Below are 19,151 nucleotides of genomic sequence, written 5' to 3'. Positions count from 1 at the left end.
GAGGATTGTATTAGTCACATAAAGAGTCTTTTATACATTACAGCCGCTGTTTGCAGAGGTTAGGTGTCAGCAGTGAGATGCAGTCAGTCTGTTATGTTAATTACATCGCAGACAAAACTCTGCACTTTTAAAATTGCTATTATTTTCCGAGCGTGCACCCTGCCGCTGCTTTTACGTTTTTTATTATTAAGGAATCGCGCATTAACGGGAGTCAGCAGTTTTCGGGGCTGCAATCTCATTACATTTACAGGGAAGGGATGGAGAGCAACAAAAAAAATTAATTGGAGGCATGCGACAGTTAGGACAGGAGCCTGGGCAAGGGCGGAATAAATCAGAGGTCAGTTTGACGCTTTTATAGCGCTGGGGAGAGGGAGAAGTGGTTAACTTTAATGGGAGGAGATAGAAATGTTGAGTTACTTTATTTTTCCCTCTTCCTCCCCGCTATCAACGCACACGCACCCACTCATCCTGCCCCTTCCCCCTCATCAGCTGGGCCCCTCACCCCTGCACTGTTTAGACTGGGTGTGATATATAGAGTTAATTCAGCCCTCTCTGCGCAATAATTCATGCGTTTCATGCATTTAATGCCTTGCAGACACAGCGCAGGGAGGACTTGTTAATTTTCCTGCGCAGAGATTGCACACACACACACACACACACACACACACACACACCTTCGTCCTGCTTGTCAACTCCCACACAGCATCCCCTCCCCCTTTCTCCTCCCCGTTGCCCTCCACCACCTTCTTGTATTTTCCTCCCATTACTTTGCGAGTTAATTTGGCTAAAGACGGTTCAGCAGTATTTCCTGCAGCATCAAGTTTCTTCTTCTTCTCTTAAACTGTTTTCTCATCATCACCTAAATCCATCCACCCTCCTCCACCTCCTCACTTAAAGTGGACTCTCACCTCCTGGCCCCCTCTGGTCACGTCCTGCCCTCACCCCCACACCTAAGTTCACAAAGGTCGCCCCCACAAGGAGCCGACCCCCAAACCTTCCCCGCTGGCTTAAGCCTCGTGCTTTTATGTTTGTGGGGAAGCGCCGGCTGAGGAACAACCAGTGAAGTGGCCTGTGCGGGGTAATGGGGCCCGGCTCTCCGTGCACTTGATTTAATTTGGGTGGACCTCTGTGTGTGGTGGGTGGGGGTGGTATGTGTGTGTATTCTTGGATTGTTGTGTTCTTGTGGAAGCAGATGGAAGAGGTCACACCTCGGAGGACTTTATGAGTTTTGCTTTAACATCGTTCACACACAAAGTGTCTTAAACAAGGGGCCATGGTTGTTTATTTACAGATAAAGTGAAACGCTTTCGAAATTAAGAGAATGAAATTAAATGTGTTTTTTTCAATATAGTTTTTGTCCGCAAAGGATGAACTGAAATGATACAGTGCGGTCTACAGATGATTTTCTTGTATACGTATTCAACTGCTACTGCCTCTGAAAGCCTGCCTAACATAGACGCCCCTGATGCCTAGTAATGGCTAGCTACCTGGCATTGCTAGCGTCACAAAACTAAGACAACCATCACGATCATTTACAAAATACTCTAAAAGATCAATGCGCCATTCAAAACTATCTATACTATCTAAACTATACTATCTTTCAAAAGTGATTTGTTTCAACTGGAAACATAGAGTTATGGCAGCCCGGGAAGGTATGACACATTTGTTTGGGCATTTAACATTTTGGCTTGATGTGTATTTAGTTTCTGAAGTTTCTGTTGCTGGCCTCGAGCAGAATCTCTAGGAACTCAATTTTTTTTGGCACTTCTGCAAAGGCTTCATGCTTGCCGTCATACTTGAACTTGCCTCTTGCTTGTGCCCAACAGTTGCAGTAACATGTTGTTTCATGCACAGATGACGTCGACAAAACGGAAAAAGCAACCAAAGTGGAACTCCTGAAAAGTGCAAGTGTTGCATTAACCAGGGATCCCTGGACATGGAATTATAACTGCACAACATATTGACACTAATTGGACTTTTCACTTCTAAATAAAGACTCTCAGTGTGATTTTGCAGCTTCAGAAATCAGGCAATCGGTTTAGTCGGTGCGAGATCAGACTATTAAAATATATGTAAACAGCTTAGTCGGACCAAAATTGGACAAAGCATAGCTTGACTGACACACCTCGATAATGTATTTGCGGACAGACTATGGTTGGATTCGTCAGGACTTGGCAGGTCTCGGTACGCCTTGGCGCTTAGCCGTAAGAGGAAGTAGATGGACATGATAAATAGCGTCGCTCTGCTCAGTCTATAGAGCTACAGAGAGCTACAGCTGCACCCATCTCAGCCATCATCATTAGAATGTTGCTTCCTCTTCAGATGAACGGAAAGAAGACTAGACCCCCCGCTGTGACTTTACAATGGAGCTACGACCTTAGTCAAACCACTGCGTGCATGTAAACATACTGACTGTTAAGAATCAATACATTTTGAAATGTAGTGAATAATTAAAAACAGCCTTTTGAGTTCAATCCATGTAGAAGATCTGTTTTCATTCAGCTTTTCTCTCTTTATATGGAGCCAGTCTTTGTTACAGTCACATGTAAATCATGCACCCAGCGTTGAGACGACACTGCCCTGGTTCAACTCCCACATTCTCTCCTCTGTTTCTGAATCATGAACCAGCCTACCCTCTCAGAAAAGGCAAATTGGCAATCAAGTATCATAAATGCAGTATCAGATAGGTCTTAGCATTCATGATTCTGTATAATAAAACAAGCACAAGCTGCTAAGTCTCACATTTGAGAAGCTGGAACGGATCAATTTTTCAATTTTGACGATAAACTGTGTAATTAAGCACTATGGAAATAATTATACGCATATTCAAATGAAAACAAACTGTAGTTACAGGCATTTGGCTCTAGCAATTCAATCATGTCATCTAGAATTACAAGTGCAGCTCAAGCAGAAAGGCCTAATTAACCTCAATCTGGTACAATAACCCTCTTTCTCCCCTACGTTTGTAACTTTCTGCTCAAAGACGCAGCAGACCCCGCTGTTTCCCTCTCAGCTTTGAGCCGTGGCAGCCTCGGCAGAGTTTTCAGACACCTTCCCTCGGAGCAGCCAGGCAAACATAAACAGCGAAATGCGTTTTCCCTGCAGGCCTCGAGCACAACACGTAGAAAGTTGAAGCCGTCACCTTAACTCTGACATGGAAACTATCTCAAGCAGAAGTTAGCGGAGAGGTCTGCTGTGTTCGTGGTCTGGCAGAGTTGCCGAGCACATTGTTCTCATTTATTTATTTTATTCCAGTTGGCGAGGTGGAGGTGAGTTTTTCTTCTCTTTTTTTCCTTGTAGCAGTGGGAGGGAGAAAAAGGAGGTCACATTTGTTGGCAGTGCTGTGGGAGTGCGCTGATACGAGTATGAGGGCTTTGTGTCAGGAGACATTTTGTGGCAGGCAGGAGAGAAAACGTAGCGCTCTGACAAGGGCTTTTCTCTTCTTTAAAAGGCGCGGCGACCTCGCTGACCCGCTGGGTTGAAATGGAGGACACTGCTGATTCACATGCCCTGATTGAAGAGGGGGAGAAGTTTGTGACAGCAGGCATTTTATACACAAAAATCAACGGTATCAGTTTTTATCTGGCGGAGAAAAAAAAAACATGTTTGTGTTTGTGTCAGGATTGTCCATCGCTGCTTCTCAGACTACACTGCTGACCTAAACCCTGAGGCGGTCAGCGAGTCTTCACTCTGGATACAATCCCATGATTCATCCTTTTCTGGGCGTTTCCTCCCCCGTTGCTGAGGGTCGATGTACTGTCAGAGCCGGGGAGATCTCATTCTGCTGTTTCTACACACACACATCTTTGTGTCCTCTATTCACACATGACCATGGGCTTTAATGCATTTAAATGGCCTATCATGTGCAGCACTGCTATTGTATAACACTTGAAGCAGTTTGAAGATAACGCTGATGACATTATATTGATATTAATGGTTTTTATTAGCCTGTCTTTGATGTTCAGATTGTTGATAAAATTGTGCTTTGATTGCTCTTTGAGCGGAGACAGTGAACTGTAACAGATGGCTGCTTGTAGAGCAAAGATTGTCGAGTTTCCCTACCAGAGAGGATAAGTTGTGAAAATGAAAGATAAGCAATTATTTTTATAAATCATTAAGGAGTTCAGCTCCTTGAATATGAAGATTCATTGCTCTCCATTTCTCATTCGAGCGGGAAAACAAAAACTGTTCGTCAGATGAAACAGGTCAATAAAAAATCATTGCGTGGTCGGAAGGAAAAAGTGATTGACATTTTGACTAATTATGATGCTAATGATGTTTAATTGGTTTAGAAAGTCTTCATTAGTAGCAGCCGTAGCACCTGTCAAATGAAGAGCCATGTGAAACACAGATGGCTGATGTGTTCTAAGAAAAACTTCAATAAACAAGGGCCTGTGTCCACTGACGGTGTTGTTTGCACCAGCACTAGAGCTGGGTGATTAATCACATATACAGTGTTATTGCAATGCAACATTTGCTGTAAATCATCTACAAATCTCAGTCAAGTCCAATAAATAAAAATTTGTCAGTCTCTAAACAGGAAGTGCCATATGTTCTACAGGCATTTAGGTTGGTGTGGATCTGTACTGAAAAGACCCAAAGCCTTGGTCTTGTATGAATACCGTCAATATTGAATATCACTCATTACATATTTCTTCAACATTGTGCTGGCCTAGCTTGCAGCACCCACAGCCACAGTTTCAGAGCACTTCTCCCCAGCTCTTTTTGCTGCTTGGTTACTGAAGTTGTCATGTGACATTCTTTCTACTATTAGGGGGTGCAGTTAAAACTGGTCTGTTTGCTTCAATTAATGGGATTTTTGTTTGAAAATTTGGGAAAATTTTAAAGGATTTATGTCCTGGAAAAAGATAAAAGCATGGGTGCACAAGCTAGCCAATAGAGTTGATAAGTCCCACCCCTATTTGATTTCTGCTAACAAAGAAGTGACATCGACAAGCTTGAAAATGTTCCAAAAGTTGAACTGTGTTACACTGATAGGGCCACAAGTACAGGAAAAAAAAACAATTGGAAACTTCGGGCCTTTTGGGACTCAGCGTAAAGGCCTACGAGCACTCATTATGCGGTCAGTGGACACAGGCCCTAATGTGACAAAACAAGAAATATGAAATCAGTCGGAAGGAAACAACAACGAAAAATAACATGTATGGGTGAAAAAACTAGGCTTGTATATTTGTTTAACTGTAAGCGTCATGAGTCAATGTCAGTGGACACAGGCCCTCATGAGACGTAACAAGAGGCAGCTCCTGAATTATTGGAGCTTTTAACTTATCTCACTCTCCGTGACGCAGGTCCATTCTTTCACAATTCATGTCTTGGAAAATGCACCTACTGCATCAGATTTTTCTCCTCTAGTCCTGTTCAGACTTTAGCTGTTGTATTACAGTCACCAGTAATCTTGAGTATTGTTGTGCTAATGTTGTAAAAAGTGTTAGGCCCCTGATTTGTTCCCCTTTGATTTTAAAAACGCAACAACAGCAGAAATAGCAGCGGCCCAGAGATCACATTTGTCTGAGGAAATTACCACGCCTGCATGCTTGATGATCCTTGGAAAAAGAGGGTTAAAAAAAACCACACACCTCCATGTAGCTGTTTAATACATATTAACAGGCTTCCTCCAGCACAGAGAGAACGAAGGGACGCGCTCCATCTTTGCGAGGAGATTCTGCATCCCAGCTCTAATCAATTCAGGTGGGGCAGCATTATCAGTGGAGCTGCCACTGGAGCCGCGCTGCACAATAACTCAAGGAGGGCATCTGAGAAGTGTGTGAGTTTGATCCTGTGCCAAGGTGATGAATAGCTGTTTTTTCTCTTTTGTTGCCCATCAGCACTTTTATTCCGCAGTTAATCCGCCAGGCCCACACTGTAATTTTTCACCTTGCTGTGTGATTATGTGTGTGTGTGTGTGTGTGTTTGTGCCTGTGTGTGTTTCAGTATCTGGCTGTCAGTGGAAGGCTCTCACACTGTTTTGCTCTCTCGCTGTCGTACAAACACAAACGCCAACATCCGCTCTGTTGGCACTGGAGGTTGATTTACCGTTGTGTGTGTGTGTGTATGTGTGTGTGTGTGAATGTGTGTGAGAGAGATAGGATTGACATCTTGTGAAAAGTTAGTGAGGAGTGGGAGTCTTATATAACATGTCAGCAGGACCCAGTGGGGGGAGTCACTTGTTAGCGGGGTGTGTCAGGTGTTAAAGGGATTGTCATGTTGCAGATAATACAGCTCAGCCTCCTGATTTACTGCACCAATGGAGGTGAGGCGCTCTGCTCAGACCTCCCCCGGCTGAAACCATGACCATGCTGAGCCAGTTGAATTAAAAAAAAAAACTCCTCTCTTTTTCTTCTGCTCAGACCAAATGACTGTTTTCACTCTGAGAAAAATGCTCTGCAGGGCGGATAAAATGACTGGCTTTAAAAATTTAAAGTACTTGAGTTTTGTAAGCCTGCCATGTAGTCTACTGAATATCTTAAAATCTTTCATATAAAACCTTTACTAACTGAGCTAAAGTATGATGTGAGCTACTGTGTTAGACTGTATTAATTTATACAACACACTCTGAATGAATCATTAAGTATCACACAGATAATGTATGATACTTAATGATACAATAATATTCTTTATGGTATGACACAATACAATACTTAACAGAAAAACACAGTATGATGCACCACTTTACAGTAAGACACGATTCTACACTGTACTGGGGCTGAACAATTTTGGAAAATAATCTAATTGCGATTTTTTCAGACTAATATTGGGATTGCGATTTAGCATACGATTTTTGGGGGGGTGACATTTATCTTCTACATTGTTCACTAAACACAAGTTTAAAGTCATTTTATTGTATGACTTACACTACAAAAGATACTGATGACATTTAAACAAGTCTTTTTTGCATTTCTTGAATGAAAAGAAAAAGGAACACTGGAAAAAATGACTGACCTCCCATTGTCAGAAAGAGTAACAAACCAAACTAAACAAAGTGATTAAGGGGTATGGCTCTGCCAGCCACAGTCATTTTACTGGATGGAGCTTTGTAGCTCACTGTTTTTTTTTTTTTTGCCAGAAAAAAACAGCATTTTGACTTTTGCTGGTTTTGAAGGGAGGACAAGTACAAGTTGTTATACTTCCTCCAGGTTTGTGTACATGAAACTTTTTTCTTCTTTTTTAATTGCAGCCTTTGCAATTTGAAAATTGCATCCTATTACATTGCGATGTCGGTTTAAAATCGATTAATTGTTCAGCCCTACACTGTACTGTTTATTATGATTCGATACAATATTTTACGGTACAATACCTTACGGTACAATACCTTACGTTACGATAGTTAACATTCATAAACTTTACGGTCAGTTACAGTACCATACTTTGCAGTCAGATACTTTACGGTAGGATACATCTTATGCCGTCTCTTATGTACGATTCAATATGATTTGATATAATACTTTACAATAGGACACTTTACTGTGAGTTAAGTTACTGTATTTAGAGAATACTAAGAGATTTGATATGATACTTTACAATGCTGGACTTTACAGTTAAATACTTACCAATATGATACTTAAAGTTATGACATTTTACAGTATAAAACTTAAGGATATGATACTTAATGATTTAGTTTAATATGATAAAATACTTTACAATATGATGCTTACTGTTCAATATTTTACAGTATTGTACTTTACAATTCAGTATGATTTGATACAAAACTTTACGCACACTACTTTATGGTATGATACCTTAAGTTTCAATACAACTTGATATGATACTTTATGATACAATACTTAACAGTATGATTCATCGTAAATTGATACTTAACACTATTATAGTTTACAATATGATGCTTTATGGTGAGAACACTGTACCTAAATACACAGTGCTTATATTGGTACCACCAGATACGATGAGCTATGACATGACACAATACAATATGATATGTTATGATGTGATATTACATAAAATGATACAATTCAATAACATACAGTATGATTTGGTATGATTTCCAACAATACAATATACTGTGATATCCACATCCCACCAAATGTTGGCTGTAATGTCCAGATTTTGACTAAAGAGACCACAGAGTGATATAGTTTGTACCATGTAAACATTGGCAGCTGTTGTTGATATCATAGTACCTTTTCCATCAGTCAGCTTTGTGTCAGTTACCACATTTATTTATTTGTTTATTTATTTATTACCAGGACACTCTCAGCGTCTTATGTAAGATCTGTATCAGTAAACGGGTTACGTCTCTACTGCACAAACTAACAGTTAATAAGGCATGAGAGGAAAAACCTGAGACTCTGGGCTCAGCTTCACACCCTGACAGCCCCCCACCTCCCCCTCTTCCTCCTCATGCTCTTACTTCTTATCCCAGCTCTGATTAGGGACTTGGGGGTCCTCGTGGTCATATTTTAATACTTGCCTGAGCACTTTGAGCCCCCTCCTCACACTCCGGCTCGCCACATCTCCTCGCAGTGGAGGGGCTCGCATTCCTCCAGAGAGCTGTTCTACATAAGGCGGACAAGGAGCACAGCTTCGTGCGAAAGCCTGCTGAGACTCCACACCATTTATCTCTCAGCTGCAAGGTTGGGCCAGGACTAATTGACTGAGCTGTGTGTGGGTAATAAATGTGCATGTGTGTGTGTGTCAGTCCCTTGAAGCCGGGCGCATTAGTAGAGCCTGAGATGATAGGATGTGGTGAAAAGAGAGAGGCCAGCCTTGTGTTTGGAGCCCATCAGAAGGGGCTTGGATAAAAAGCTCCCCTGCACAGTCAGTTACTGCTGCGGAGCTCTAAAATATGACCGGTTAAACTGTGCTCAGGGAGCAGGCCGACCACACAGCAGAAGGAACTTTAGAGAAATGTGCTGCTTTAACACTCCATGGGTCTTCCCTGTCCGGTTTTTCCTTCATGTACAAATAGAGAAAATCACAGCAGACAATTCATCCAAGAGTTTTTCAACATCACTCCAACCAAGTCCCAGCTGGGAGAGCAGGATCCTGATGCTAAGCTAAAAACTTCAGAGACAGCAGAGTGTTTCGATGAGCTCTGGATCAAGTTCTCACTGCACCTGGACGTCACCTGAACATGATTTATGAGTTTAATAACATTTTAGCAGGCTCAAGATGACTCAACCAATCCAAAGAAACCAGCGATCCTTCAACCAGGATGAGGAACAGCTGGAATCAGCTTTTCCAACATGGCGACTAACCTGACTAACCCGGGTATTAAACAAACCCACATCCTTTCGTAGGGAAATCAAACATGGAAATGTTGGTTCTGAAGTATAGCAGTTGATCTAAGAAGAGAGGTCAAAGTTGGCCCAGGATGATGTTAATTGGAATTAATAGTTGGGAATAAATCGTCCGTTTGGAGGTTTGTTGAAACATGATTTATCCGTCTGTTCATGTTTCCACCCTGCCTTTCTTCTGCGACGCTCTCATGTTCCCAGCAATTATCTCAGCCGGTAAAACGTTCTGATCGAAAGGATTGATGGCAGAGATCTAGGAAAATGAGACAAACTGGAATAATTATGTTTAAGTGTTTCTGCCTGTTTGAGTTCCTCTCCTCGTGCGGTTCGCCTCAGACCTCGTGCTCCTTCTCTCTGTGTTCCTCTCACCACTCTGCTCTGGACTTTATCAACACATTGTTTGACTTGGCCTCCTCCCAATGTAAGCCTGAGTACAGCATGGAGTTGGCCGTCTCAGCGTCCACAGGGAGTGGGCTGAGCAGTGTGTGTGTGTGTGTGTGTGTTTGTGGGCACCTCATTCTCCTGGACCAGGAAGCTTTGAATCATGCCGGCTCTTCCTGGAAGGACCCAGAGGGAGCCGGGGCCGAGCAGGCTGGACCCATGCAGGCCGTCTGAACCGGAGCCTGGCCTTCTGCTGACACCGACTCAGGCCTTACCTCACCCTTTTGGCCACACCCTCTCTGTGCGCGGCAGGTTGGCGCGCTGCAGGCTTTCTTCCTGCACTGGAAAGCTTTGGCTCGCTTCGATAACCTCGGCCTTTGGAACTTTGAAGGATTTATCGATTCTATCAAAATAGCACAAAGTGAGCTTGGATTCCTCGCTGCCTTGTTTGTATCCTCCAAGATGAAATCCTCATCCCTGATGCAACAAGTGCAACCTCTCTGCTGTTTGAAAGCCGCCACTTTTCTCTCGCCGTGCTAAATATATTTGTGTCAAGCTGTCACCTTCCTACGCTGTCACAGGCTTTCGCTCAGTTCATGGAAATCACACACTCTCCCCTGCCTGCCTGCGGGGCTGAGGATCTGGCCATGTAAGCTGATATTAATAGTAGAGCGGGGCTGGTGCTGCAGGGTGTCCACACCTTCCTGTTTTCTCTTTCTTCGCTCTGGCCCCGCGCTGACAGATTTACCTCTGGAGGAACTCCGGCATCTGAAAGGGAAAAACGGCCTCCATTGTTCAGACGGGGCTGGAGTGGAAAGAAAACACAGGCTCTTTAAGGGAAAATAACAGGGGGGTAATAATGGGTCGCAATATTAATCACATAAACAACCTTGTCATTGAGACTTGTGTTTGTTATTTCTAAAGGACATTTACAGGATGGAGCTATTTTTCCATCCAAAGTGACTTTTTGACTGGGGAAGGTTTTCGTTTCTTTGCAGGCTGCAGAAGAGTGACAGATCTTTGTGTGCTTTTCAACCCCAAACTCCGACAGTTGTCTCTTCTCACTACTTTAACTATTCCCAACTCCTCAGGGAAATTAAATCAGAAGGAGGAGTAACTGCTTAGTTATCCAAATGCTATCTTAAAGCCTGTGTTTTTAGAGCCTTGGCGAGGATTAGCGTGCAGCTCACATTAAGACGTTCCATCCAGATCCAGAGAGGTTGTAGCTTCAGCTGGGGAGAAGATAAATACACACTTCAGACTTCATCTAAAGCTTTCCTGGATAAGATATAATTTGGCATCCTTACTAAAAATAACCTGTTAGATAATCTTAATCTTCCCAGCAGTCCATCCAATAAAGATAAAAATATCAGCTCCCTGCCTGTACTGGAAGTTAAAAACTCAACTCAGCACAATGAGTCAAAGCACAGTTTGTACAAAAAGATGCCGCTCTCTCCAAATATTTTTTGGATTTTATTCCATCTGATAATGAACAAAATCTCAAAATGTGCTTCAGTGTGGTGTAAGAAAAATGTTGAATAGTATCAGGATTTATTGTTACATAATCAGAAACATGTAAAGAGCGTTCCCATCTGATCCTGCCTCAGCCGAACGTTTGCTTTAAACCGTGACTCACATTATTTTAGTGTTTCATTCAAAACCTCAGCAGCTGTTGTTGTTCATCGTAATTACAAGACCAATGTTGAATGAGCTCAGGGGATAGAAAGTGCCATGATGGATTACTACTTGTGCTACTTTTGAACAGTTTTGTGCACATGTTTTCATTCAGGCTGTTTGATTATGGTAAAAACTGGAACCGCTTTAAAGGAGCTGTGAGGAGTTTCTAAGTAATCTTGAAAAAGCCTCACTTATCGATATACGCCTGATCATAATCCACACTGTAAAATTAAATTATCAACGTCAATAAAGGATATTCATAAATGCTACTTCTTCTAATTTACAGCATGCCATAGTCTCAATGACAGCAACACACACAAAGTTTACAAGAGACAAGAAAAATCTGTGTTTTTCTCTCCTGAAAACAATTTCTGTGATTAATTTTGTAGTGATGGAGGACACTGGAGCCTAACTGTCAGACAGCAAAAAGGACAGAAGAGCAGAAGAAAGATAAACAGGAAAGTGACTGAGTACAATATAAAGGCTAAAACATTAGCTGTTAAAACAAATGCTAAAGGTTTAAACACAGCATAAATACTATAAAACGAGTTAAAGGCTAAAACACAAGCTAAATGTTAAAACAAATGCTAAAGGTTTAAACACAGGCTTAATACAAGAACATGAGTTAAAGGCTAAAACACAAGCTAAATGTTAAAACAAATGCCAAAGGCTTTAACGCAGGCTAAATACTAAAACACGAGTTTAAAGCTAAAGCACAGGTTAAAAGCTCTTACAAATACTAAAAGATTAAACATGAGCTAAAGGCTAAAACAAGTGCTTAAGGCTTAAACACGAGCTAAATGTTTAAACAAATGCTTAAGGTTTAAACAAAGCCCAAATACTATAACACGAGTTAAAGGCTAAAACACAAGCTAAATGTTAAAACAAAGGCTAAAGGTTAAAACACAGGCTAAAAGCTAAAACACGAGTAAAAGGCTAAAACACATAATAAAAGCTATAACAAATGCTAAAAGCTTTAACACGAGCTAAAGGCTAAAACAAGTGCTTAAGGTTTAAACACGAGATAAATGTTTAAACAAATGCTGAAGGTTTAAACATTGGCTTGATACTAAAATGTGAGTAAAAGGCTAAAACATGAGCTAAATGTTCAAACAAATACTAAAGGCTTTAACACAGGCTAAATACTTAAACACAAGTTAAAAGCTAAAACACAGGTTAAAAGCTATAACAAATGCTAAAGGCTTAAAACATGGGCTAACGGTTAAAGGAGCAGCTATAGGCTAAAACAAGGGCTTAAACACAGGCGAAAGGCTATTACATGAGTTGAAGGCTAAAACATGAGCTAAAGGCTAAAACATAGACTAAAGGCCTAAAGGGCTGAACCGTTTGTGCTCATTTCCAGTCCAACCCACAGTCAGAAGTTATTCTCCAGTGGTCTCTAATGGTCATGTCTCAGAGCACTGGGCTATGAGCAGCGCTAGATATAGCCAGCTACAAAACTATGGTACAAACTGACAAAGTTTGCTTGTTGTTGCTTTTCAAACTGTAGCGCTACATAACTGTTGATAAGTACCTTATCTCGTCACGTTGTATCTGCTAAAAAGTTGTCTCCAACTAGAAAAGTTGTTTAAAAAAGAAGATCTGATCTCCATTAATTTCCAAAACCAACACATCCTGTTAGACGTCATATCTTCATGACAGTGTGTGTGAGACTCTGGGCAAAAGGTGTCACTTTAGTTGTTTAAATGTTTTACAAGACTACTTTGTGCAGAGAAATGCTGTATTGCATTGCGTTCTGTCTTTGCATTGAAAACAAAATATCATGACTAAGAGGCAACCTGCCTGGCTGCAGAAAGACCAGAAACCACCGACAAATCAAAACAATTTTTAAAGCCTTAATAAACATATTTACAGCCTGGTTCAGAAACCAGCTTGGGTCTGAGTACCTTATTTCTATATCTGAAGACTCTGACCTAAAGATTGCCTTTTTTCTGAACATATCCCTCATTCATTCTGCTTTAATAAGTCAATAAAAAAGCCCTAAATGTCTCACCGCCTTTGTAAAACTCTCTGAGCATTGATGTTTCTCCTCCCTTAGGATCCAGGTGAGAAATAAAACCCTAAGATGTGGATTGAGAACATGTAGAGTATGGATTTTCCTGGATTTATCCGTCACTTAAATGTTACATTGAGAAAATCTAGGCCTGCGTCAGACTATTCCCTAAAGCGCTGAGAGTTAACTGACACCTTTTGGAAAGGTACTGCACATTCAATATCTCTTCTAAATGTCAGAACCTGCGCTGTGAAGCTCCGAGGTAAGAGTCTCCCCTTCAGCGGTGAGCTCCAGGCTTCACTCACTCTTCCTCACATCCTTAGAAAGTCTTACTAGAGCAGACCCGAAGGCTTAATGTCAGCAAATTAATTATGGATTCACCCAATTAGTTCACAAACTACACTGTGTTCCAGGGAAAGTGATCATTCCCCCAAATGACTTGTCTCTTCAGTCTTTTTTCCCCAGCGTGCCTTTCTCAGAGTGCTGTGTGGGTGTGTGTGAGTCCTCTCCTGCATGTGTGAAGCGACACGCAGCAGGCAGGTAGCCTGACCTTTTTAATTATTCAATCCCTCTAACTCATTCAGCGACACCTTCGCTCTGTCTCCAGTTTGGCTTTTTCACAGCCTCACGCCTGTCCAAACATATTTCAACTCATCTGAAACATGAGGAAAGTGTTCTTAAGCCTCCTCTCAACCACACAGATCTGTAACAAGTCTTTTATTTCTGCCTCTGATCTGTAACCTCCTCTGAAAGAGTCTAATGAAGTAAGTAATCTCTGCTTTCTAATGAGAGTCTGTCAGGGGTGGTGCTCAAATCTGTTTACCAAACCAAATTATTTTCTTATTTCGGCAAAGTCAATTAATCAAAACAGAGACAATTGTGTTAGCGTTTCCCTCCCAATAGCGAGATGGATTACAACAAGGCTGGTGTCATCATTAAATTTCATCCAATTACAAGAAGATGCTGCTGCAAATTAATTTAATTTGACTTTTGGTTTTTCACATTCTCATAATGTTGGGTGGAGGCTGAAATTAGGAGTGCAACTAATGATTGCTTTCTAAATGATTCATGTCCAGACAACTTCTCATTAAAGTAAAACAGAAAACAGAAAAACACAACTTAAGAGATTGCAATTTATTTTCCAGTATGGCTCAAAATATCTTTAATTTTTTAACGTGGATTAAAAGAAAAAAAGTGGCAGAATCTCTAAAAAGACAAAGTGAGGTCAGAGGAGAGTCAGTGTTTTTAGTTCATGGGCAGGAATTTAATCTTGATGCTGGGTTAAAGCTACTGTAAGGAGGCTTTTGATTTGTTTCGTTTTTACTTGATGTGAAAGAGAACAATACTGATGCCATAGTTTGATCCTCCAAAGCAAGTAAAACAAGAAAGTTAGAAAGAAAGAAAATTGTTTTCATGTTTTTATTAAGGCCTGAAACCACAAATGGGGGGTAGGTGTCAAAGTGACAAAGGCAAAAGTTCTTAATGATCCATACACTGAATTGGGTCAGGAGGTTTTTGTTGTTGTTGCACTGAAAAAATTTAGAGGTGAGATTTTTTTAAAGTATCATTACCAGGGAGTGACAAAATAAACAAAAAGTAAAGGTTCCTTACTGGAGCTTTAAATAGCAGCCATTAGCAGCTTTAATTCAAAAGAACTTGATGAAGCTACATATAGCTAGCTGGCTAACTAGCTAACATAGCAAGTGTCAGGTATCAAAGTGTCAGTCTGTCTAACATTTACATCAGTTGCTAGTCTGTTGAATTTAAACCAAGTTAATTTTTAAACCAGTTCATTTTTAAGCTAATGTTTGAGCTAATGTTTAGAAAATGTTGAAGAGGGGGTTCAAATTTAAAAAACAAACATATTTTTGGTACTTTTCTTGTTGAAAGTTAGGATGATACTACTCTTTGAAAGTTAAACTTAATACAGATGGCCAAGAGGCAACTAGCTTAGCATAGTGTAGAAACTGGAAGCAGCAGGAAATGGCTAGCTAAAGATAACATTTTGCTAGCATTGTCGCTTACAACACTGTGTATCTTGTTTATTTATGTGAAAAACTGTAAAATTATTTCATGTTCTTCTTGGGACACCCTCGGAAACTAGATGCTACGTCCCAAGGGACAAAGGAATAAAGTGAAATTGAAATTTTACTCGGGTTGTTTTCCTGAATTGTATTGGGTCTTTAAATTTTATGCTACATAGTTCCAGCATTGTATCTAATTAAAAGAAATAAGAGTGATATCAGTAAAAGACAAATTAATAGAATAGAATAGAATAGAATAGAATAGAATAGAATAGAATAGAATAGAACTTCATTTGTCATTGCAACGAGAGCAACGAAATTGCAAATTCTGTTAATAATCTCTGTAAAAGTAAATCTGCTCCTTTAAATAAACACAAGTTAGCGCCTCGTGTTTGCAGTAACTGTCTGTCCGTACGAGCTGAAGCTTCTGCTTTGTTTCCATTTGTCTTCATAAGTTGTTCTGTGTTAAACTCAGTCTGCCCGCCCTCCCCCTACCCTGTGGACAGTCCTCAGACAGTGATCTGTGTGTGCTGCTGACATTGAGCAGAGTTTGTGGACTGTGATTGTGCTCACAGCTGAGCCGTCCTTGGGAGGAAGAGCTGGCCATCGCAGATATGGATTCATATATTTAATGTCCTGGCCTCCAGTGCACAAATGTTTCTCTTTCAATGAGCTGTGGCCCCGCAGGCGGGGAGTTTTATCGATCATCTGACTTTTAATGCCTCTTAAATATTAAGATTCATGTATATGACCTTTGTGTTTGGTTAGAGAGTGCAAAATCCCTGCCAAAACACCCGTTCAGAGCCTGCTGGCCACGCTGCCAGCTTTGTTTCAGTTTTTCTGTTGAGCTGTAGAGAGATTTAATCTTTGTTTTTGCACAGAATTGGTTTTTAGACTAAGTTTTGGGACTCTTGTCTCCTTCTATCTGGCTTCAAAAATGAGTGGAGCAGATAAGAAGAAAGGAGAAAAAAGGGATAAGAATTGGTGAAGCTCTGCCCCCAGTGTGAGTCTTGTTATCCTCTCTTAGCACTCCTTTTCTCCACTTCCCTCCCTCCCTGTCACTCTCACTCTTTATGTCACACACACACACACTCACACTCACACACTTGGATACACACACAAGTAGACGGCCCTGGAAGAGCGCCCGGTGATTGATGACTCTGTGTGAGAGACCTCAGAGGCAGCAGCACTACAGAGAGATGGACAGATGAAAAGGATGGAGGAGGAACGGAGAGAAGAAGTGAAATGAATCAAGTAACAGGGTGAGGCCTCCCAGCAGCCTGTTAACAGACTGCAGCCGCAGCGCTGCCTTGTCGGAGAGACACCCTGGAAGTGACCTGCTCCGTGCTGCTTCCTCACGTCAAAATCTGATGATTTCAGAGTGTGGGAAACATTAGAGAAACAGAAGAAGAAGAATTCACACTGTAAAAAACGATGTTTAGTTTTACACCATCCTCAAAACTTGTGTGTTTTTCATGGATCTCAGAATGTTTTAGGTTTTAATTAAAGCTTTCAATTGTGATTCCGGAAATTTAAAGAGGGGGTATATAATGTTCTCCCATATTTAAAGCTGGATGTAAAATAACAATGCTGGCTATCCATTCTCAACGTGTGCAGACTTTCAAACTGCTACATATTCACATGTTGTAGAAATCCCTGAATCTGTCTGTTAGCTGCTCAAAATGGTCCGTTTTGAAATAAATCTTAAGACTTAAAGAAATAATGAGGTCATCACAGTAGGGTCTCCTAGCTGGCTCACAATACTTTGGAGTGGTAGGCCTCAAACATCAACAGGCCTCCAGAGAGCTGGCCAATCAGAGGAAAGGGGTCTTTTATTCTTAAAGAGACAGCAGCTAGAACGAAATGTTTTTCTTATGCAGGCTGAAGTAACAATTTTCTAAAACACTATTGTGAGAAAAAGAGATTTTTTTGAGTTGTAAATCATGTAGCGCCACAATGGAGGTACCAAGAGTGGCTGTGTGATGACTCTGAAAAAGGACAGTACCCCCTCTTTAAAGTTGTTTTTTTTGGAAGGGGTTTTTATGCTTTTAATCAAGTAGGATAGGGCAGTGGATAGAGAAGGAAATAGTATGAGAGTGGGGAATGACGGATTTGAACCCAGCCACGCGTTCAAGTGCAAACCTCATGGGGCATGACCTAGACCACCAGGCCATAATACCCCCTCTTTAAAGGACCTTGTCTTCAAACTTCCGCCTTTGAGAGAGGTTGTTTTGACCACATGTACAGCCAATCTGATAAGTCACATCTCAAACTAGTCACACTCTAATTCCTCCAAGAAACACTGAGGCCGTCTTCTTTTCTCAAACTCCTTGCTGTTTTGCGTTCCCCTCCCTTTTCTTTCTTCCAAACTCTAACTACAAAGAGCTGCTCTGAGGTCACTCTGATGCTTTCTGGCAGAAGGAGATGTTTTCATGGCCTCAGCACTTTTCTGAGAGGAGAGGCTCTTCTGGCTCCGGTCCTGGACTTGTGCGGTTGTAGCACTCGAGTTCTCAGTGGAACATTTAATCCCCGTTGTGTTGCAATAATTTTGTTGTAATTCACTTTAATGCTAATCCTCATTGTGTTGGGATGAAGAAATACTTCACTGTCAGACAAAAGTGAACGCAGCGATGCCGCGTTTGTATCCTCAGAATCATTTTGTCATTGAATTCAACTGAGGAAGAAAAACTTCAGGTTGAGTTTTTACCTTTTAAACACAGAGACGTTGATTTGTTGAAGTTTAAAAATTCCCTTTAAGGAGACGACGGGATGTAAAGAAGTGACAGTACAATGTAAAGAGGTGTAAGTGAGGTGATGTGCTCCCCTCTGAGTAGATTTTAACCACCCTCTATTGGCCTAAATGTGTCATTACACAGCACTCCATCAACCTTCAGTCTTCAGCACATCAGCTCATTTTGTCACTCTCCTCCAAACTTCCATCAGCCTCTCCTCTCTCCTACTCAGATCAACTTCTGTCGGATGAATGAGTAATTCTTTGCTCGCTGCCTTTTAAAAGCGCTTTCAGGGTTAGAAGAGGGAAACAAAAGGAGATTGCTTTTTGTCTAAGTCGAGACACCTCCAATGTCACGGCGATCAATGAGGAATGTGAAGAGTGACAGGTTTGATGGAGCTTCAGAGTTTTTGTCTGAGAGAAAAACACACTTCAAACGAGGAGGAAAGTGGAGCTTTTAGATATGGAAGCTTTGTCACTTTTTAGAGCAAATGGGGCACTTTGTCACCACTGGTATCTGAGTGTGTGTGTGTGTGTGTGTGTGTGAGGGTGTGTGATGCACTGATTTTCTGTGTATCTATCGCCTGCAGCTTCCCGCGCTCTTTGAGAGCAAGGGGCTGAGTGACTTTGTAGTCAAGGATTCTTTAATGCCTCGCCGTGTCACACTGTTTTTTCTCCTGCTTGAACATCAATAATTCGTGCACTTACAGAATGTGTGTGTGTGTGTTTAACCAGCTGTTTCTGTCTTCTCCTCACCTGTCTTGCAGGTGTGTGTGCCGAGGCGGTATGCCCCGGGGAATAGTGCTTACAGTGCACTAGGAGTCTGAACCGTGTGGGTATTTGTGGCTGAGGAGGAGAGGAACTCGAGCCGTGCTGTGCCGTCCCGTGCCGTGCTGTGTTTGACGCCATGTCGCTGACTGACAAACACAAAGTGAAGAGGCAGCGGCTGGACCGGATCTGTGAAGGTAAAGCTGAGAGTGTGAGACTCTCCTCAACTTCTTTATCACCTCTTCCATCAGAGCTGCAGAGTTGAAAACATCACATTTACAGCC

General features: G+C 41.5%; 1 protein-coding gene across 1 annotated transcript in view; it reads left to right on the top strand.

The window, feature by feature from the left end:
• LOC141785007 (C-terminal-binding protein 2) overlaps nucleotides 1–19,151 on the top strand; it is a 139,483-nt gene that overhangs the window by 42,192 nt on the left and 78,140 nt on the right. The window contains exon 2 of the mRNA XM_074663061.1: nucleotides 18,867–19,064. Coding sequence (XP_074519162.1) covers nucleotides 19,007–19,064 — 58 coding nt within the window. The 5' untranslated portion in view covers nucleotides 18,867–19,006. The remainder of the gene's footprint in view (nucleotides 1–18,866; nucleotides 19,065–19,151) is intronic.

Source organism: Halichoeres trimaculatus, unplaced genomic scaffold (genome assembly GCF_033239565.1).
Source record: "Halichoeres trimaculatus isolate MK-OKI-2021-1 unplaced genomic scaffold, fHalTri1.1 fHalTri1_scaffold_23, whole genome shotgun sequence".
In the NCBI taxonomy this organism is placed as follows: Eukaryota; Metazoa; Chordata; class Actinopteri; order Labriformes; family Labridae; genus Halichoeres; species Halichoeres trimaculatus.
The sequence above is the reverse complement of the archived record's forward strand: the minus strand, read 5'-3'. Positions and strand labels throughout refer to the sequence as shown.